Source organism: Amblyraja radiata, chromosome 7 (genome assembly GCF_010909765.2).
Source record: "Amblyraja radiata isolate CabotCenter1 chromosome 7, sAmbRad1.1.pri, whole genome shotgun sequence".
Taxonomy (NCBI): Eukaryota; Metazoa; Chordata; class Chondrichthyes; order Rajiformes; family Rajidae; genus Amblyraja; species Amblyraja radiata.
The window spans coordinates 43,400,237-43,422,084 of record NC_045962.1 but is presented as its reverse complement, the minus strand read 5'-3'; the positions used below and the strand labels follow the sequence as shown (position 1 = coordinate 43,422,084).

General features: G+C 43.0%; 1 protein-coding gene across 3 annotated transcripts in view; it reads left to right on the top strand.

Moving 5' to 3' along the window:
- The window catches only part of col6a1 (collagen type VI alpha 1 chain), a 71,144-nt gene that overhangs the window by 9,357 nt on the left and 39,939 nt on the right, over positions 1 to 21,848 (top strand). For 2 of the 3 annotated variants that reach the window (XR_004412604.1, XM_033024339.1), the window contains exons 5-20: positions 464 to 574; positions 1,701 to 1,721; positions 1,832 to 1,852; positions 1,961 to 2,005; positions 3,155 to 3,208; positions 4,932 to 4,976; positions 5,080 to 5,106; positions 7,166 to 7,192; positions 7,317 to 7,361; positions 9,911 to 9,964; positions 12,631 to 12,693; positions 14,938 to 15,000; positions 16,008 to 16,061; positions 17,673 to 17,708; positions 19,672 to 19,734; positions 20,563 to 20,625. Coding sequence is in view for 2 of the 3 variants with exons in the window: in XM_033024339.1 (XP_032880230.1) it covers positions 464 to 574; positions 1,701 to 1,721; positions 1,832 to 1,852; positions 1,961 to 2,005; positions 3,155 to 3,208; positions 4,932 to 4,976; positions 5,080 to 5,106; positions 7,166 to 7,192; positions 7,317 to 7,361; positions 9,911 to 9,964; positions 12,631 to 12,693; positions 14,938 to 15,000; positions 16,008 to 16,061; positions 17,673 to 17,708; positions 19,672 to 19,734; positions 20,563 to 20,625 (792 nt within the window). In the remaining variant the exon portion in view is untranslated. Of the gene's footprint in view, positions 1 to 463; positions 575 to 1,700; positions 1,722 to 1,831; positions 1,853 to 1,960; positions 2,006 to 3,154; positions 3,209 to 4,931; positions 4,977 to 5,079; positions 5,107 to 7,165; positions 7,193 to 7,316; positions 7,362 to 8,702; positions 8,708 to 9,910; positions 9,965 to 12,630; positions 12,694 to 14,937; positions 15,001 to 16,007; positions 16,062 to 17,672; positions 17,709 to 19,671; positions 19,735 to 20,562; positions 20,626 to 21,848 lie in introns of all 3 variants that reach the window. The other variant, XM_033024338.1, reaches the window with a different exon arrangement.

Genomic DNA, 21,848 nt, shown 5'->3' with positions numbered 1-21,848 from the left:
TGTGCTGTGTTTGTGATATTATCCCCCTATTTCAGTGCTTGAGTAGCTTGATGCATAAAAAGAAGGGAACAGATCTATCATGTGGATCTCTGACACACTTTGGTGTGGGTTTTAGAATGGGGTGCAGGAAACACTCAGCAGCTCAGGTAGTCTCAATGGAGGGAGAAAAACAAGGGTGCATCACATATGACAAAGGAAGCAGAAGCAGAAGTAAGCACCATTTGCCTCATCTTAGGATGGGGGGAGGGGGAGGGGGAGGGGGAGGGGGGAGGGGGAGGGGTGAGGCATGTGTTCAAGCTATGCCAGCGGTGAAGCATGGGCCATAAACAATGTTACATTGAAGAGTAATGAGAGTAGGATGGAGAGGAACCAAGTTACTTAAATATGTTAAAATGGTGAATGTTTTTCGGTGTTTTCTCCTGGAGCTTTGGTCTGATTGTTTCCAAATTTAATATTGCTTTAGGCAACAAGGTTGAAGCATATTGCCTCTGACAGATATCGTCAGAATTACACAGCAACTAGTCTCAAAGATTCTGATGTGAATGACACAATCAACCACATTCTTCAAACAATTGTGAGTATCCCTGCTGTAAAATCTGTGGAAATGCATTGCAAATACTTGTTTCAATACGTACTCTCCTTGTGAAGATTGCATGAGAAATATTTCGATAGCAGTTCTTTTCCATGATTAAGAATTAAGTTAAGAATTACAAAATAATTAGATGTAGAGTCAAGTGAAAAATATGGAATTGAGATTTGGTGACATTCCCAAGGGAACCTAATCACAGGACACGTCCTCTTGTTTCATAAAGGTGAAAGATGCACCATATGAATTGGTAACACTTCCTAAACACATTCACCAGTTCATAATGGTGAGAGATGATAACCTGGTCACAGTAACCCGCCTGCATTAAAATAGAATGGTTTGTAAACACGTTGAGCATCTACACTCGACTGCAGCTAATAATTTCCACTGTTTTTAAATATGTTGGGAATGTAACAGGGTACCATCCATTCACTCTTTCCAATATCACGCCAGCAACTACGCTCCATTATTAAATATCTTCAACCTTCACTCTCCCTTATTCTCCCTGTTACCCAAATATTCTGATTAATTGTGCCAAAAACACTCAAAGCATTTTTCCCTATAACTGATATGTCCTATGTTTGTTCATTATCTTAAAAAAAAACTCAGTCAGAAAAATGTTCATAAGTTTCAGGAGCAGAAATAGGCCACTTGGAATTAGGCCCAAGTATGAGAATCCAGTCGGCAGAATGTACGTCATAAATATTTAAGAAAGAACTGCAGATGCTGGAAAAATCGAAGATAGACAAAAATGCTGGAGAAACTTAGCGGGTGAGGCAGCATCTATGGAGCGAAGGATAGGTGATGTTTTGGGTCGAGACCCTTCTTCAGACTGATGTGGGGGCGGGAAGAAGAAAGGAAGCGGTGGAGGCAGTGGGCTGTGGGAGCGCTGGGAAGGGGAGGGGAAGGAGGGAGAAAGCAAGGACTACCTAAAATTGGAGGTCAATGTTCATACCGCTGGGGTGTAAACTACCCAAACTAAATATGAGGTGCTGCTCCTCCAATTTGCGGTGGACCAATTTTCTGGTTTATGACTGTTCATCACCATCACATTGTATCAAATATTTTAATCTACATGCAAACAGTTCTAATCACTTCTCTTTCTTTCTTACAGTACAGTGAAGTGGAGCCTGTGGTATGTTGCATCACAAAAACTTTGCTTTTAACTTTTTTGAATGGATTTATTAGCTTGCACATGTGTGCTGGACATTAACACTTTATGTTTTGTTCCTTTTTGATTTATAGTGTTGCTCCTTTGAGTGTCAGGTAAGATACCTTCAAGAGATGCTTCTGTGTGATACCAACAATTAATTTCCTATCATGTTGTTTTAAAGGAACCTACTCATGAGATGACATGTGATTTATGTTTTGCAGCCACTGACAGGATCAGATGGAATTCTTGGTAGCCCAGGAGAACAGGTTAGTGTCCATGACTTTGCTACCTGTGTGCAGGATTGAGAGAGTATGTGCCCGTTTGTGACAATCACAGTATTGGTAATATCACTCCCTTTGGTGACAATCACATACTGGCAATATAGCACCTACCCATTTTTTTCCATGGCTATCAGATTTGCATTAGAGATGTTTTCAGGACAAAACTTGGAGGGAGTGCAGCAATTGGAGATATCTGGTTCAGTAGTTTCCAAACCTTTATGAATAAAACCCCACGTTTATATTTGGCATCTCCCACAATAAACCCGACATTGTCAAAGGATTCCGAAGGACAAGCCAAGAGGCCTGTTGAGAAAATGTTGATAGAATAAACTGTGCCCTGTGAAAAGGATATTTGATCACCAGAGCACTGGGGGATAATGTGTTTTCTTTTTGCACAATGTGATTCATGATCTAAAATGCACTGCTTGAAAGAGTTACACAAGCAGATTTAGTAATAACCTTTGTAGGGAATCTGATAGACCAAGGCCACAGAGACAGAGTAGGGGGTATAGAAAGCTAAATAGAATAAGAAAATTACGTTTTAGTAATATGTACAAGACCCTTAAACCCAGGATAAAAGATGCCATAGAAAGGGCTCACTGCCGGATCTGGTAACCGGCATTGCATTAGAATACATGTTAATTGTACTTCTTCAATGTTACTGACACTATTGATTTGGACACATCAAGTACATGGTTCTGGAGGTAGACCATCTGGATGGCACTCCCAAACAGCCAGCTCAGGCACAATGGGTCAAATAGTCTCCTTGGCAGTATGGTAACAATAATGGTGACACATCACCAGCACCCGTCAGGAGTCATGTTTTGTGGCTGTTTTTCTCAAACCTGCTTGCTGCCAATTGTAACTCCAACTTCACGTCCAAGGGATCGGGCTGAACAGAGTGATTCAATAAACACTGATTGCAACAAATCTGCAGGTGTAAAGATTTGTGAAACCCAATTGTTTCCATACATCGGAACCAATTCCAAACAAACCTTACTGTGATGAAGGCATCCCTACTTCCTTGACTGTATAGACATTGATGTGGGCTCTTCAGTTATTAACTCAGTAAATGCTCAGAGTGTACAACAGGTATTGTGGATTGTAAGTTAAAACCACTTTTGTTTCCCAAAGGGTTCAAATGGACGACGGGGTCCCCACGGCTCGATGGGACCACCAGGTTCTCCAGTAAGTACAAAAGCTAACAGTTTCCCTTGACCAATGCTTGTAAATGCTACATTAGCAGTTGCTGCAAAAAATGGCCTTCTCTCAATACTATCCCTCATGTAGACTTGATTCCAGTCAGACTTTCCATCATCTGCGGAGGGTGAAACAGAATGAACATTTCCAGTTAGTGACCAGTTCTGGTGAAAGGTCTTTGGACTGAAACGTTAGCTCTGTATGTCTGTCCTGAGATGCTGCCTGGTCCATTGTGTATATCCAGCATTTTCTGTTTTATTTCTGTAAAACACAGATGTCAAGCTATAATTTATTTCTATCTAATCATTCTGTCCACCAGTCATATTGAACTTTCTTGAGCAGTATATCAAACCATCCTCCTGCATATTAGATCCAGTAATCTTTTAGCTTCTTATTTACCCAATCTATATAGTTTAAAGATACAGTGCGGAAACATGCCCTTCGGCCCACCAAGTCCGCATCAACCAGTGATCACCCTATCTTACACACAAGGGACATTTTACAATTTTATCAAAGCTAATTAACCTCCAAACCTATATATTATTTGGTATGGGAAGGAGCTAGAGCACCCGGAGAAAACCTATGCGGTCACAGGGAGAATGTACAAACACAATACAGACAGCACCCGTAGTTAGGATGAACCCGGGTCTCTGTCTCTAAGCACTGGAATATACATGCTAATAAGTGACACCTACTGTTATCTATACTTCCTGTGCCATAACATCTGTCCTATACAATACTGATCTGTCCATTCTCTACCATACTGACATGTTATCATGTGCAATGTCTCCAATAACCTCAATTGTCATCATCTATTGATCTCACAGATCACTGACATTTATCCATCCTATACAAACCAATGTCTGGTCATTCTTTACAGTGCTATCTTGTAACCACCATATCACATGGATAGAGTCAGTGTCTCATGGAGAGAAATTGGCCTTTCAATCCATCTCATCCATGCCGCTCAAGATGCCCCATCTAAGCTCTCCTCATTTGCCAGCATTTGGTCCTTATCCCTCTCTACCTTTCCTACCAATGTACCTGTCAAAATGTCTTTTAATGTTGTTATTGTATCTGTCTCAAGTACTTCCTTTGGTTACCAATATCTAAGCATTTTCTTTGGCAGCATTAATACCTGCCATATAGTTTGCTGTTGGTCTTCCCAAAATAACTATTCGACTTTCAGTACTAATGTTCAATCATAGCATCTTGTGTGATCTGACATCTAACCTTCATGGTGAATTGTACATACAATAGAGTCATAGAGCATGGAAAAAATGCCCTTCAGTCCAACTTGCCTATGCCAACCAAGTTGCCTCATCTACACTAGTTGCACTTGCTCGCAATTGGCCCATGTCCCTCTGAACCTTTCCCATCCATGTACCCATCACATATTTTGTGAAGCACTGGTATTTAATCTCCCATTTCAATATGTGTCAATACTGTACAATTTATTATCAACATAAGCTATGCAACACAAATATTTACCCATGTTCTGTGGAGTCCTGATAACTCTTCATGGAGCATGTATCGATGTCTATCTATTGAGTCCAGGTCAGTACTGGTATTTACCCATCCCACCCAGACACATTAACTGTCCCATGGAGTGTGAAGTACACACAGCCTCTGCAATAAATATAACCTGCCCCAGACAATGCTGTTTGAATGTATTCCCTCATCATTGACAATCTTTTCTTCTTTCTCACAGGGCATGATTGGTGAAATTGGACCAGCTGGTCACCCGGGTATGAAGGTATTTATCTGCACTGCAGCCACTAGCACCAATTAATCTCTGCTTTCAATGCACGGTGCCTGAATCTTCTCTGAGCTAACAATCTCTTCTTTTTTGACAACAGGGTGACAAGGGAGGGCGTGGCATTAAGGTAAGGTTGGCCGTGAATTTTTGGATCAAATTTATACTGAATTCTATCTTTCATTGCTGTTCTATTTATTAGGTTTAATGCAGTCATTGAAGAACATATTCCACACAGATGAGCTAATCCCGTTTGTATCAACATGAATTCACATGTGGCCACATACACAAGATTTTTAAGAGGAAAGCTGCCAAAATGATCAAGTATTTTGATATGGTTTGTGGGGAAAAATGTTACCAATGACAGGAAGATCAATAACTGAGTTAAGACAGTTAACTGGTGAGCTAACAGGGTGATGAGTATTGTTACCTGGAGTGCATTGCCTGACGGAGTGAAAGGAATGAATTCAATCACAACTTTCAAATGGAACTGGAACTATAGTAATGTGCAGGACTGTGAAACAGAGCAGTAACTGAACAGACCTTTCAAAGAGTCAATGGAAACACATTAGTGAATTCACCTTAGATTTTCTCTTTACCAGGCAGTGTCCAAACTTTGTGTCTTGATGTGCAATGTGAGCCAGTGCTCCCACATATTCTTGGGGTCATCCATCCAAATCCCTGTGCATGCTGTGGTGTCAGGGATGATGTTGGGTTCAGCAATGAGCAGCTGACACACGCAGTAAGGTGAACTCGCATGATATTTTATTTACAGTGGTAAGAAAGTCCAGGACATGGGGCTGCATGTGCAGCGATGCCGACAATTGTGGGCTTGTCCCTAACAGCTTAGTCCGGGTCTTCGAAGTAGGAGGCATGGTAAGCACAGGCCACTCCCTGCAATACACCCTTGCATCAAGAGGGGGCGCTGGCAGTCTCAGGTTTATCCTGGTGGCTCAGGTTTGAGCTTGGAGATGTAGCACTGGCGGTTTCTAGGTTATCCTGGTGACTCAGTCTTTGCCTCTGTGTATATGTGCAGTCCAATGTGGTCCTTGGGCAGGAAGAGGCTCTTCAGTAGAGGTGCTGGCTGTCTAGGGCTTCTTACCGGCAGCCCAGCCTTCATCACGTGGTAGTGCTGGTGGTCTCGGGTTTGGCTCAATGCTTAGTCTTCCTCAAAGTGGCGACTGAGGGACATAGCTCTAGCAAGCTAGGTCCCCACTTTCTCCTCCTCCCTTCTCCAATCTGGAGAGAATGCCCGGAGGTTTTCAAGGGAGTAGGCTAAAGGTTCAGGTGGTCAAACCAATATTAGCTAATTGGACCCCACTGTTACCAATGATGTGGGCGATGGGCCTCTTCTGGCCTGTCAGCCAGTGACAGGGATCAGAGCAACATTCAAGGAAGAGGGCGCTGTCACAGTGCTTACTTCTCATTTTGCTCTGTTATAATTAAAACTACCTCAAACATGGTGGATAATGTAAGAGTGAAGCCACAGCCGGATCAAAATGGAACCAAGGGGTTAAATGTCAACTCCTTCACTGCTTGCTGTCTGTTGCTGCCATTATGATGCTTGGAGCACAAGCTCTGGGTAGCTGGTTCTTGTCAATTGTAGAGCAGCATTACACATGTCCCCACAGTTCCTCTTCGCCTTCTCAAGATACCATCGACAATAGAAGTGTCCCCACAGACACTCGTGAGGACCAAAGATCACAAGCATTTGAAGAGGGGTGCGATGTGGCAGAGAAGAAGTGGCAGGAATGGGTGGCCTTTGAGCAATGTCCCATCATGCATCATTCTTTGGGCCTGTTTTGTTGGTTTCAAGTTTATTGTAGTGAGAAAGGGAAGTGGGTGAAGTGGCATTGGCAGTGAAGCAATGGTCATCCATCACCAGGGTGAGGGATTCAGTATCACCAAGAAATGGAAATCTACTATCATCATGTTAGTAGCCAGTTACCGGGAGAAAGGAATCTACCATCAGCACACCAGGATGATCCAATCCCAGCAAGGGAACTGGTCAGTATTAGGACAATCCAGTAACACCAAGAATGGGATTTAGTGTCACCTCAACCCAAAGGGTGAGCAAACTTTCCTACTCCATATGATCCAGTTGAAGTCTGGTTGAAGGAATGAAATGAGAGTTGCTGAAACAATTACAGAAGCATGTGCTCGCTATACCTGTGTCTTTTCTTCTCCAGGGTGACAGAGGATTCAAAGGAGGCAAGGTTAGAACACTTTTGAATCTTTTCACGTATTTCAAGTGTTATTTGTGCAAGTAAAAGCAAAGCATTAGAAAATCACGTGTGCTTTCCTGTTCTAACACTGTTCTGTTCTCTCTGGCGGCTTTAGGGATCAAAGGGGTATCCTGGAAAAGATGGATTGGATGGAGATAAGGTAAGAGATATGGTGTGGAATAGGACTGAAGATTGTTTTGAAGGCACCCTATTCAGAGTTAAAGTCGGCACTGTGAAATAGAATCCATCCTGAAAGAGTTAATGTTATACACATCATTCATTAGGGGAACATTAATATAATGACTTTATAATGTTGTATAATAGGTATCCATTTTATGGAAATATGTAGTATGTATTTGGTATTTTCTCAAACACTTTTATGAGGCTATTAATGCTTATAGTTTCCTGACATTTAGGCATTTTATCAGGGAGGTATGCCAGACATTTGGTACTATCTTGACCAGCAGTTAATAGCCTTTGCTCCGACTGAATTAGGCATGGGGTCCCGAGGGACTGCAGTCGGTGGATTCTGGAGCAAAAGATAAACTGTAGGAAAAACTCAACAGTCAGGCAGCATCAATGGGGGCAGAGGGATGATCGACATTTTGGTTGATATCCTGCAGCAGGATGGTTGCAGGGTCTTGACCAAAACATGAATCATCTATCTGCCTTGGATTGGTCAGGTGCTCCTCCTCGGCAGCTGATTCCTCCCAGTGTAAGTTGTAGAGCCATCCATTACACAATTTACTTCTGAGGGAGAAATGCTCAAGGATCAGCTGGACTGATGGACCTATGCTGTAAACTGACATGCTCTACCCAATTATATCAGAGAGAATAGGTCCAAGACAATAGTATGGCATGGAGCAAAACAAAGGGATGATTTGAACCCAACAACACAGGGGTTACATCAATATAACTCTGCATTGTAATCACTGTTTCCCATTGAATAGGTTGGGGTAAATACATAATTGTCAACTAAAGCCTCCAACCCCAGCTTCTCTGCCTTTTGATTTGTGCACATTTCTCATCTGCAAGGATTAAAGAAGTTGCTGGGTAAAATGGTGCACTCTTGCCTCTGATTCAGAAGGTGAAATCTATGCCCGGCTCCGGGCGGGGCGTTTATTTCTGCTGATGAGCTGGGTGGTCCACATTGGCCCAGAGATTCTAAACTGAGGTCAGGTTAAATTTAGGGATTTCCTGTGCGTCTTCACAGAAGTCTCTTCCCAGAGTCCAATAAACCCATTGATGGCACTGTCCTGGAAAGTCTAGAGGCCATCACAGATAATTCACAGAACTAATGTTTCAATCCCATCCTTGCAGGTTGAGGATTTGAAGTAAGCAAATATTTTGCTGGTCAATACTTTGCATCAGACAAGTATTGGTTAACTAACAATTTGAGTCCGTCAAATATTCGACCTACTTGAAAATAACAAGCTGACATTAGTTAAAGTCACTGTGGACCTAGCCAACAGTTGTTAAAATTTAACGGGATATACTGCAGCAAGCGACTGGTCTCTTAAAGGGCCTGTTCCACTTACACAATTTTTTTCGAAGACTGCCGGCACCCGTCATAGTCGTAGCAGGTCGCCGAAAATGTTCAACATGTTGAAAATACAGCGACGACCAGAAAAAGGTACGACTCTTTGGGCGACTACTTACAACCATACAGGCGTCACCCTGCGACGTGTCTAGGGCCCTTAACAGCCTAAGGCTTTCCACTATCTACAAGACTTAAGTTGGGGTGTGATGGAACATTCTCTACATGCCTGGATGAATGTAGCTATGACAAACTCTCAAGAAGCTTGTCACCATCCAGAAGAAGCTATCTCCTTGCTTGGCTCCCCACGGGGTGACGTGTCACAGGGTGACGCCTGTATGGTCGTGAGCAGTTGCCCAAAGAGTCGTACCTTTTTCTGGTCGCCACTGGATTTTCAACATGTTGAACATTTTCGGCGACCTGCTGCAACTATGACGGGTGCCCGCAGTCGCCGAAAAAAATTGCGTAAGTGGGACAGGCCCGAAACAGCGTAAGACGTTCCACTACCTACAAGACTTAAGTTGGGGTGCGATGGAACATTCTCCACATGCCTGGATGAATGTAGCTATGACAAACTCGCAAGAAGCTTGACACCATCCAGAGGAAATTATCTCCTTGCTTGGCACCCCACGTGCATTGACTCATCCAGACTTTTCTGACAGCACCACAAACCTCTGGAAGGGTTCTAACCGGAAACACTGTGTGTCCATGTCCTCCAGAGATGCTGCCTGACCCGATGTGTTACTCCAGCACCATTTTGTTTTACTCAAGACAGCAGCATCTGCACATCCTTGTGGCTCTACCTCCTCCACTAAGATGCACAAGGATAGGAGGTGCACATGAATGAGTTGGCTTGGACTCTGTCCTGACTTGAAATTATACTGACATTCCTTCATCGTCGCTGAGTATAATTCTTGGAACTCCCTACCCAACAACATCCAAAACCCTGAGGTGAAATATGAAAAGGAATCTTCATGTCCTTAACTCTCCTCTGAAGCAAACCACTCACTTCCACCACCATCTCCTCAGGCCAAGAGGGCTGGGCAATGCAAGCATCGCCCTACATCGTTCAGCAAAGCCTGCAACTTATTTTGCACAATAAATTGCCAATTAAAAAACATATGTTGTCATTCTGACTGGACGTTGATTGTTTCTCTGCTTTCTTTCCTTAGGGTGAAGCTGGATATGACGGCCTTCCAGGTTGCATTGGGTCTCCTGGACATCCTGTAAGTATATTGCATGAAACTGTAATCTCTCTTATGGAAGCATTTCAGATAGGCGGACAATCAGTGACCCATTCCTTCTGATCAGTGCATCAGCTAGTTAATTAGAAAGCAAACCTCTTCAGCAGAGGCAATAAAGCTGATAAGACCTTGCGCTGCAGTTTGTGGAAAAGAGCTGACATCAGTGTGTTTAATCCTCCCTGTAGCAGACTGAGAGTTTGGTTCCAAATTGTGGTAAAAGTGGTTGACTGAGTTCTAAACAGTATAGAAATAGACCAATCGGCGCACTGAGTCTGTGCCGACCTGCAAGCACTTATAAGAGCTCACTAAAATAATTCCAAACCAAATTACTTTTATTCTCCCCCATTAACTCCCTCCTGGATTATACCAGAGAATATTTATAGCAATTAATCTATTGGCTGGCACATTAGGAATTAGGATGTTGGAGGAATTCCCCCGGAGGAATCCCACACAGTCATGGGAAAAACATGTAACTCCAGAGACAGCGCCAAAGGCCATAATTGAACCCAGGTATGTGACATTACAAGGCAGCTGATCTTCCAGCTGCACCACTGTGCCACCCAAAGTAACGAGGCACGCTATTGTGCCAAGACTCCTCAACAGTAATGCCAATCCCAAGGAACGTCCCTGAGGCCAGAGGTAGGCATTAAATATCAGCCTTACCAGCAATGGCCACACTGAGCAGGAATTTAAACGATAATGTGCCTTTACGCCGTGCAGTGGTGTTTGCGGAGTGGAGATAACCTAACCTGCTTATTGTGAGTGAGCCAGCTGCTGAGATGCTCGTAGGCAAAGCTCTATTATTGGCAGCAGGGCTGGAATTTCTTTTTCAATCGTTTAAAAAATCTTTACCTTTTGTTTATCTTATCCCCAAGACAAGAATAATTGCAGAAAATGTAGTGAAATACGTTGATCAAATTCTCCATTTTCCTTGTTTGCTCAATAATTCAACCGCCTTAAGACTCCAGTCCACCCTTTTCCTCCATCACCAAATGGGGACACTATCCTATGTCATTGCAATTCTAGTGCTAGTGCCACACCAGGAGCAGTGACCGCTCAGTTATTGCGCACAGTTCCATGTGGGTGCCAGAATGAGGTCCAAAATGACAAGGATTAGGAGGTGAATTTACTATTTTTTGCACTGATCCTTAATGCTCAGAAGGATTAGCACCATCTTTTGCCACAAGCCTCCATACCCTGCAGACTCTCGCTGATGGAATTCTGCTTTGGAGAGTGCACCCTACAGCAAATGCAGAATATTCACCAGAGGTTCCTCAGCTACACTAGCTTTTAATCAAGATGGCTGTCCCCTCTGTGTGAAGGACAGCAAATCCACTACTTGGACCTTGACCATTTTGGAGCTCAATTATCATCCAGAAACACATGGGAGTCCTTGGGCATTATGTGGGCATGCAAGCACCCAATGTATCCACTACCATTTAATATTACTGTTGTTAAAAATGAAAACAAAAATCCTTTCCTCACACTGTTGTGAGTGACCCGAAGAGAAATGCCATTGGGGCATGAAGTGCTAATGCTTTTATATCCATTTCCTTTCATTTGTGGATTGTAAAACTATCAGAAATGCTGAAGAAGTGCTTGAATAAGTATAGAAGTTGGGAGGGTCATGTTGCATTTGTATAAGACTTTGGTGAGATCACACTTGAAGTATTGTGTTCAGTTCTGGGCACCATGTTATAGGAAAGATATTGTTACGGTTGAAAGGGTTCAGAGAAGATTTACGAGGATGTTGCCAGGATGAGGGTGTAAACTATAGGGAGAGGTTGAGTAGGCTGGTTCTCTATTCCTTGGAGTGCAGGAGGATGAAGGGTGTTCTTATAGAGGTATATAAAATCATGACAGGAATAAATCGGGTAGATGCACGGAATCTCTTGCCTAGAGAAGGGGAATCGAGGACCTGAGGACATAGGTTCAAAGTGAAGGGGAAAAAATTGAATAGGAATCTGAGTAATAACTTTTTCACACAAAGGGTGGTGGGTGTATGGAACAAACTGCCACAGTAGGTAGTTGAGGCTGGGACTATCCCAACATTTAAGAAACAGTTAGACAGGTTCATGGATAGAACAGGTTTGGAGGGATATGGACCAAGCACAGGCAGATGGGACAGGTTTGGAGGGATATGGACCAAGCGCAGGCAGATGGGACAGGTTTGGAGGGATATGGACCTGGCGCAGGCAGGTGGGCCGAGTGCAACTGGGACATGTTGGTCGGTACAGGCAAGTTGGAGCGAAGGGCCTGTTTCCACACTGTATCACTCTATGATTATAAATGACCAATAAGGATAAAAATTGATCTGTTCATCTTCTCATTGGCTGTGGTGTAATGTGCCTTGAAGATGGAGATGTCTGCTGACCAATGGTAGGACGATAGGGACAGGACATCTAGAGGCTGAAGCTGGTATGTTGAGACTTCCAGGGCTTTATTTGATCCAAGTTGGGCAATTTGATATGTGGTGGTTAACTTCAGAGGTACGGTTATAATGCTCTCTACCTCTTGTATCACTTACATTGCGTTGAAATGCCTGCATCAGGCCATCTTATAGAAATAGACATTGTGCTTCTGAGTTTTTTGTCATTTCACAACGTTAGGGGTTGAATAAAGCCATGTGATTTGTTTCCCCTTTGTAGGGCGGACTTGGATCTCAAGGCCTCAAAGGAGATCAAGGTCCATTTGGAACAAAGGGAACGAAGGTAAGACTTGATCCAGAGGGTGGCAAGTGAAGTAGGAGCTCATGTCAACCAATCTTCAGCCAGAGCTGCAGCGACCTAACCTCCAACCTCGCCCAGTTTTGGCCTATTTAATGTCCTGTCATTTAACTACCTCCTCCCTTGTGCTACCGCTGAAGGCAATGCTCATTATCTGTCTACTGACTGATTTGGAGAATATGGTATTTGTAGAAAATGGCACTGAGCGAAATATAAATGTGACATGATTCGATGCGGGCAAGTCACATACAATAATGCACCAACTTTACATAAAGAATATGGGGAGTCGATGTTCAGAGGTTTTTGAGTTTGGGCAGTTCCAGTACGACCTATAAAGGCCCACGTTGATTTTTCAAGTCTTAAGAAGGTCCTCTGGGTCTTGAAAAACATTGAGCAAAATGGTTGTTTAAAGACGTTTAATAGAATATGAACCAACAGCCCACAGGCTGTGATTACACAGGACTGGAGCAAGCCTCGTTAAATGCTGTAAGGAAACTCTATCTCCTTCTTGTTGGTGGTAGGTACCAGCTGTGGAGCCCTGCAGTTTCTGTCGTGTGTCTATCACCACTTACTGTTCTGAGGAACATACAGATTGCATGGACCTCATTATTAATTGACTGACCCTTTGCCATAAAACTTGAATCAAATGACAGAACAAGGCAGATGAGGGGGGGACCTCATTGAAACATACAGAATAGTGAAAGGCTTGGATAGAGTGGATGTGGAGAGGATGTTTCCACTGTGGAATAGTCTAGGATTAAAGGTCTTTGCCTCAGAATTAAAGGACTTTCTTTTAGGAAGGAGATGAGGGGGTATATTTTTTAGTGTGAGGATGGAAAATCTGTGGAATTCTTTGAGACAGAAGGCTGTGGAGGCGGTCAGTTGATATTTTTAAGGCAGAGATAGACATATTCTTGATTAGTACGGGTGTCAGAGGTTATGGGGGGAAGGCAGGAGGTCAGGAGGAAGAGATATAATTGATTGGTAGATTATGGGCCGAATGGCCTAATTTGCTCCTATCACATGCCCTTATGACCTTATGTGATGACACAGTGGACATAAAGTCCCCAAACATACATGGTCCTGCTGAGTTTAACATAACAATACAATAGTGGTCGTTCTCTCATCTAATAAAGCACAAATTAATAAGACTAATTCCTGCCATCCCATCCACCAGCCCCCGACACGCCAATGTGCTTTGCTACATATCTTTCAGCTTGCAATATGACCAGACCTCACTTGAACACAAGCATCATGAATAGCAACAGTTAGAACAGTTGATGAGAGAAAAACTTGGCAGGGCAGGCAACATGTGGAGACAGAAACTGAGTTAATGTTTTAGATTAATTTATTGACTTGTAGCATAAACTCTGTTTCTTTTGCTGCCTGACCTACTGAGCATTTAAATGCATTTTCCATATTTTATCAGACAAGGTAACCTTGCCTTCACCTTGGTTTCAGCATGGCCCTTCCCATCAGCAAATATGGGGCAAGAATAGGCAGGAAGAGTGGGTGTGTATAGAAGATGGCTGTGTATAGAAGATGGACACTAAATGTTGGTGGAACTCAGCGGGTCAGGCAGCATCTCTGGAGACAAAGAATAGGTGACATTTCAGGTTGGAGCCTTGCTTCAGCTCCGATGTCTGGGCACCTTGTGCACCAGAATATGTTTGACTATGGGCAGATAGGTTAGACAGTCACAAATTTTTACCAGGGTGGAAATGCCAAATATGGAGAGCATAAGTTTAAGGTGCAAGGGAGAAAGTTTAAAGGAGATGTGCAGGGCAGGTTTTTACAAAGAGTGGTAGTTGCATGGAACATGCTGCCAGGGTATGGTGGAAGTAGATATCATTGTGATATAATTATAAGAATGAATTCATTTGGCATCATACTCAACACAGACATTCTGCGACATATGCCATACAGTTTTATGTCAATTGGAAAGGTTAGCTGAATATGGGCCAAATGCAGGCAAATAGGTAGCTCAGGAAAACATCTTTGTTGGCAGGAATAGGTTGGGCTGGAGGGCCTGTTTCCTTGCTGTATAACTCTGACTATGTCCTATCCTCCAAGGAAAACGAACAGATCAAAACCCAGGGAAAAGGAAACATCTCGGCAATTTCCACTCACAATCTGTAATTCAGTTGGAAACAGCTTGGAAGACCACTGATGCCAATAACATGGTGGATGCATGATTTTGGAATAAATATTTCTTTCATTTTTTCTTAGGGTGATGCCGGCTTAGACGGAGAACCAGGACGAAGTGGACCGGTGGGGGAAACAGGAGATAAGGTCTGTGTCTGCTATTAATATGAGTGCATGCATTGTCGGTCCAGAGCCAGTCAATTTGTTCTGTTAACTATGGCCCATGGCAGCACCAAATTTCTTGTTTATCATTTTAACCCATTGATCTCATCATGAGGGAGTAGAAAGTAGCTGCTCAGGAGATGCAGGTTGTGACTGGTGAGGGAAGAGGTTCGTCTGTAAGGCAAGAGACTGCACTGTAACTGGTCAAACAGTGCTCAATGCTGGTAGATTAGCCTGCAATTCAAAGCATTTGTTTTCCCCCATAAACTTGAATTAACCATTGTAGAATTTCCTGTGCACATTGCAGTCAGTGTTTGGCATTAGGAATACGAGGTCAAACATGCCATGGGGGATCAGCTTCAAATATTGAGAAAACTCTGAAGCACCAAAACTTTCATTTGTATGGTATCATTAATGCAGCGAGGTGAGCTCTGGAAACACTATCCAACAAAACAAAGTTGGCACTAATTGAAGCAAGGAACCATTGGCTTGGGAGACCAAAGGCTTGATCCAAGTTGGGTTTAAAAATCCCATAACAGAGGAGAGAGAGCTAGAGAAGCAAATATTTGGGCAGATACTACAGAGGTCAGGGCTTTGGCAGCTGAAGGCACCACTCATTGTGCAGCAATTAAATTTAGGGATGCTCAAGTAGTCTCCAGAATTGGAGAAGTTGAGAAACATGGGCTGGTGATACCATGAAGGAGATTAGAGACTCAGAGTGGAGAAAGCAACAGGGATCTGGATACATTAATAGCAGTTCGATACTAAAGGCAAGTAATTCCAGTAGAGGTTTACTGAGTGCTCTGTCTAGCAGGGAATAAATAAGATGACTGATTAATAAGGAGTAAAAAAGACCTCAGTCCAGTTTGTGATGATTTATTTCACTTTTGTTCTTGGATAATGGGAATTCTTCACCAGGAAGGTTACCAAGATAGTAGTTCTTCTGCTGTGCTATTGCCAACGCTGATACATGGTTTTTGCATCTTTAACAGGGCAGTCTTGGCGGTCGAGGAAGTGCCGGAGATGCTGGAGAAAGAGGTGATGACGTAAGTCTTGATCCCACTTGAAGAAACATTGGAGATAAACAATAGGTCATGCAGCTCATAGAACCCACTCCATCAATGCTTTGAGTTGACTGCTCAACCTTCCCAACTCAATCGCCATATCCCATAATTTCCACGACCTATTGACACAAACCTTCAATAAATCCAATTATTAACATCCAGATACTTCCAATATTCACAATGCAATTTCTTCTCCACTCTATTCTGCATGGTCACGTGCTAAGGTAACGCCTCTTCAACCTAGACTCGTGTTTCGCTGTGAATGCACAGGCCATAGAAACATGTGTCCACACCTTCAATACTGGGGAACTTGGAAACAAGTATGTCCCCATGGCAACCTATGGGTGTTGGTGGCTTGGTGGCAATGTTTAGAGCTAAAATATAATGTGTACATCAGTAAATTAGGATCATTTATATAAATAATCTATAGGCAACATTGTCAGTGGGAGTAGGTTTAGTTTAATTGCCACCACTATACTAGATGAGGGTCAAACTCTGGGTTGGTGAGCAACATGGATAATTGTCTCCAGATCCTCCTGTTGGCTAATCAATCAACCAGCTAGTATAAAGATTTTTAAGATCACAGTTGGAAAATTCAGGTTGGGCTATTAATCAGCTGTGTTTGCTTTCACAACTCTGCGATGTTATTGAGGAACATGCAAATTAGGAGCAGGAACAGGTCACTTGGCCCCATGAGCCTGCCCCACATTGAAATAGATCATGGATGTTCTTATTGTCCCTCATCTCCACATTCCCACTTACAGTACCACAGTAACCTTGCATCCTACACAAACATGGAACTGTAGATGGTGGTTTACATAAAGGACACAAGGTGTTGGGTCATGCAGCATCTCTGGAAAACATAGATGGGTGACGTTTCGAATTGGGACCCTTTTGTTGTCAATAGAGTCCTGACTCAACATCTTCTTGTTTTCACAAATTATCTATCTTGGCATATTGAAGAAGAGAGTTTCAAAGACTCACAACCGATTGAGAGAAAATCTTTGTCTTAACTGTGGAAAATTGTAGTTTCCAACAGTTACCTCTTAGTTCAAGATTTCCCCTCACAATGAAACATCCTCTCACCTTCCACAACGTCAGGACACTTCAGGATCTTGTTTGTTTCAATTAAGTCTTCCATCACCCTTCTAAGCTCCGTCTAGTCCATCAAACCCATATTATTAATGGGACCAGTACAACACACAGAGCTCCAGATGTCTTATAATACCGAAGCATAACCTCTGAAGAAGGGTCTCAACCCGAAACTTCACCTATTCCTTTGCTCCATAGATGCTGCCTCACCCGCTGAGTTTCTCCAGCATTTTTGTCTACCTTCCATAACCTCTCAATGTTCACATTCAATTCCCCACACACTAAACAACAACATTCTGTACACCTTCCTAATTACTAGTACCTGTTGTTTGTAAATCGTGCAATAGACACCAGGAATGTTAAAATAGGAAAATGAAGCATTTTCACTGGAGCATGTAGAACAATGACCTGCCAAGCATTCACTCTCAAAACGGGAGGTTTTGCTTTACAGTTTTAAATGTGTATGATTTGTTTTTAAACACTGTTTACTTTTGTGCACAGGGACTTCCAGGAAATGATGGAGGCAAAGGTGATGAGGTAGGTGGAATGGTTTTTCATGCATGGAAAGCAACTGTTTATCATATTTATTTATTTTCTTGCAAGATAGAAGATTGCCATTCAGCCCATCAAGTCTTTGCTAGCTTTCTGAGTAATCCCAACCTTGCCTGCCCACTTATTTTCTTGTTACTCTATTATTCTTTCTCACCTCCCCGTGATTCTCCTCTGTCAGCTTTGGGATGTGGGAGAAAACTGAAGCACCAGGGGTAAATCTGTGCAGACATAGGGAGAACATGCAAACCTCATACACACAGCACCAGAGGTCATTCGAACCTGTGTCACCAGTGTACTGCCCATGTTTGAGCAAGAGTATCAATTTAGTGAATTCCTTGTATATGTATGAATAATTTTGAAACATGCATCATCTGCAATATATATATATATATATATATATATATTATAATTTTTTCTATGATTTGTTTTTACTTCCAAGTTATGTCCCTCTAATATCTTGTGCTGGCTGAAAGATGTTTGCATTATTCTACACATTACCCTTAGAAACTCTTTAATTGACCGTTGCCCATTAAAAATTAACCTAAATGTTTAATTACCATATGCACTGGGATTAGAACAATGAAAGTCCTACTTGCGGCAGCTTTACAGGCATTAACACATCAAGACAACAAATAAGTATCCAATAAGTAGGTAGGCCCCTCTCGGTCATGACTGACCATGGGTGATGCATTCTGGTCGGATGCAAGCCTGGGCAATGTCATATGGAGGACAGGCTGTTGCCCATGCAGCACGTCCCCCTCTCCACGTCGCTGATCGATCCAAAGGAACAGCAGGGCCGTTACAGTTTGGCACCAGCGCCGTCGCAGGAGCTACCAGAGCGAAGTTATAGACAACAACGAACCACCTAAGGGGCTCCGACTCCGGATTTTCTTGAGGTTTACCCCTGGAGCCTTTTCCATGACTGGATATGGCCACAAGGCAGTGGAGGTTTTAAATCAGAGTTTTCCCTCTCCTAGATGGACTGCCTTCCCAGGCTGACGAGCCCCATCTGCCCGAGACTCGTGGGGGAGCGTCTACCTTCCCGTGCAGGTCTAGAGCATCTGCCCACTGCCCAATAAATAATACAATAAATTACTGAACTTTCTTGCTCTGAGGAAAGAACTGAACAGTGGAAGGAAAACTATTGAATACATACAATCAAAAGAGTTTTGGTTCCTCTGGCACCATATTGCGTGTGTATCTGATGGACAAGATCTGCATTTCAGTAGTGGCCACGAGGATCCCACTATGTGCTTTTGCTAAAATCTCTCTCAATGTTGTCAGCACATTTTAAACAACTCAACCCAATTGTTAAAAAAAATCAACCAGAGATTTAATTTGAGATTATTTCTATATAAGGATAATTTATACATTCAAATATGAGATGTATATTATGGTGATAACATGTGGAAGTGTTTTTATAGGGAATACATGCATGTACATGTGAGATGTATCATATCATCGTAGTATACGAGCCCCAGTAATAAAAAGCTTCCTTTCCAATTGTGTTCGATCCTAAAATCTACCATCTAATAATTCACCTACTTAAACATCAATGGACTGAAATTTAGCCAAGCCCAGAGTCTGAGCATTTCTCCCACTTGTCCCAGGGATTATTCCATTCATGGGTAAATCCCACTGGGCGTAATTGTTCCATCTGAACCTGTTACACCCCAGGCATGTGAGTGGCTTCCCAGGTTTCTCCACAGATTTTGTTGGATTGTCCCAGGGTCATGGAAATCATCTACTATGGGTCACCTTGGTGATTCTAGGAACAGACAGTGTGCTTCCACCTGTTTTGCACTGGGGAGGGGTGAGGGGAGTGGTGAAAGCATTTATTAATGTTCTTGTGTTGACACGTCGCTTTTGCCAACATTTGTGCAAGATGGCCGCCGAGTCGTCCAGATACGTGCCTTAATAATTGTGATTTTTTTCTTCCATTCGCTAGGGTCCTCTCGGTGAGCCAGGATTACCCGGACCTCCGGGTACAAGAGGAATCAAGGGATCCAAGGTAACTAAGATTAACAATCAATAATAATAATTGACAAAATAAGAAGGAGGTTATTCTTCCCTGGGGGGGTGCTCTGCAATTCACTGAGATAATGGCTGATGCATATTCAAATTTACTTTCGCATCTTGGTTTAAACTTACTTAATCGCCTTATCTCATAATTATTTGTCAATTCCAGTTCTGGAACTTTCCAGTGACTCCCAGCAGCCTCAGCAGTGTTTTGGGCTGAGAATTCCCAAATTTATTGCTGCCATGACATTGCCTGTAAAAGAGCCCAGCTTAATTTGGTGGGTGTCTATCATCCTTATGGATTCATTTACCTGAGGAGACAATTGGTGCAATTGAAAGGAAGTGCTTTGGTGAGACCATGCAGAGGACACGCCAGTAACAATATGGTTGTGTGTGACCCACTGATTGAGCCCATTGCTGCCGGCCTAACAGGCCGCAGTGTGGAAACCCAATGTGTGTAGAGGATCATGGAAAGCCTCACTTCAAATAGAAATTCAGGACCTTGCCCATCAATATATCAAATCCTTTAATCATCTCAAAGACCTCAGTTCCTTTGCCATTTAGTAGCCCACACTAAAGTGAATCACTGACCAAATAAACAATTCACCTGGGGTTTCCTAACTCTGCAATGTTATGTGCTGCCCGGAATGTGGACGTTGATTTTCCTTGGCCTTTGAGACCCTCTGCCATCCTGCCTTATGTTGTGCTTCATGGCAAGCAATGCACGGGTGGAGGAATAGTGAAGGAAGGAGCAGATGGGTGTGGGATCAGCCTTGGTATGAATTGCAGCAACACCATACGCTCTTATTTTCCTCCACAGGGAGCAGTTGGGCCCGAGGGTCAACCAGGACACGAGGGTCCTCCTGGACTGAGTGGAGTGCCGGTAAGTGCATTCCTATTTAATAGTTAGCAGGTTGAGTTAGCTACTTTGTGACCACTCACTGGATCTCAGCCAATTGGTTGGTGCTCACTAATTAACTATTGTCCTTCCATGGTTTAACCATATGGCAGAAAATGTGAAATGTGTAAGTCGTCTTTACGTTCTCTTTCAAGCTCAGATACAATTCTCCATTGGCAACTTCTTCCCATTCATACAGATCTGGGCACAAAATGGCACTTGTTAAGGCCATAGGGGAAAAAACATATTTTACAGAGGTTGAAGATGTTTTGCTATGAAACAATTGAAGATACTCGTCAATTTCAAAACAGATAGAAGAGATGATGTTACAGCATTGTCAGATCTATTGCTAGGTTTCATAAGATCATAAGATCATAAGTGATAGAGTAGGATTAGGCCATTCGGCCCATCAAATCTACTCCGCCATTCAATAATGGCTGATCTATCTCTCCATCCTCACCCCATTCTCCTGCCTTCCCCCCATAACCTCTTAACACCTGTACTAATCAAGAATCTATCTACCTCTGCCATAAATATATCCTCTGACTCATTGGATACAGTGCACATGAAGCCACTGCTGTATTAGAGAACAAAGAAAAGGTGACCATCCAGTGGATGGACCTCTCTCACCTCTCCCATTTCCACCATCATTTTGACAGGCACGTTCTCTGTTTGTCCAAGTGCTACGCGCACATTCAGCCTGTGGAGATATCGGTGGCAAGTAGCACAGTGGTGCAGCAGTTAGTGCAGATCACCTGTGGCTCCTTATATAAACCTGCTGTTCTTGGTGGTAGAGATCACGAAAGTGCTGTCAGAGTAACACTTTGTAGATGGCACGCACAGCTGCCTCTGTGCACCAGTGGTAGAGGGGATGAATGTTTAGGGTGGTGGTGGAGGACCATTTGAGCAAGCTGCTTTTTTCTCGGTGGTCAATGCTCTTGAGAATCTTTGGCGCTGCATTTATACAGGCCAGTGGATGGTGCATTCCGAAACATACCTGACTTGCCTTGTAATGCTGGAAAGGCCTTAGGTGAGTCAGGATATGCAGCTTCTGACCTATTCTTGCAGTTGTAATATTTATGTTACTGGTTTAGTTGAGTTACATGTCAGTGGTGACCCCAAGATATTGAATGGTGATAATACCATTGAATGTCAAGCATAGATAGAAGGCACTTGTAATCTGGAACTTTGGTGGCTTGAATGTTACT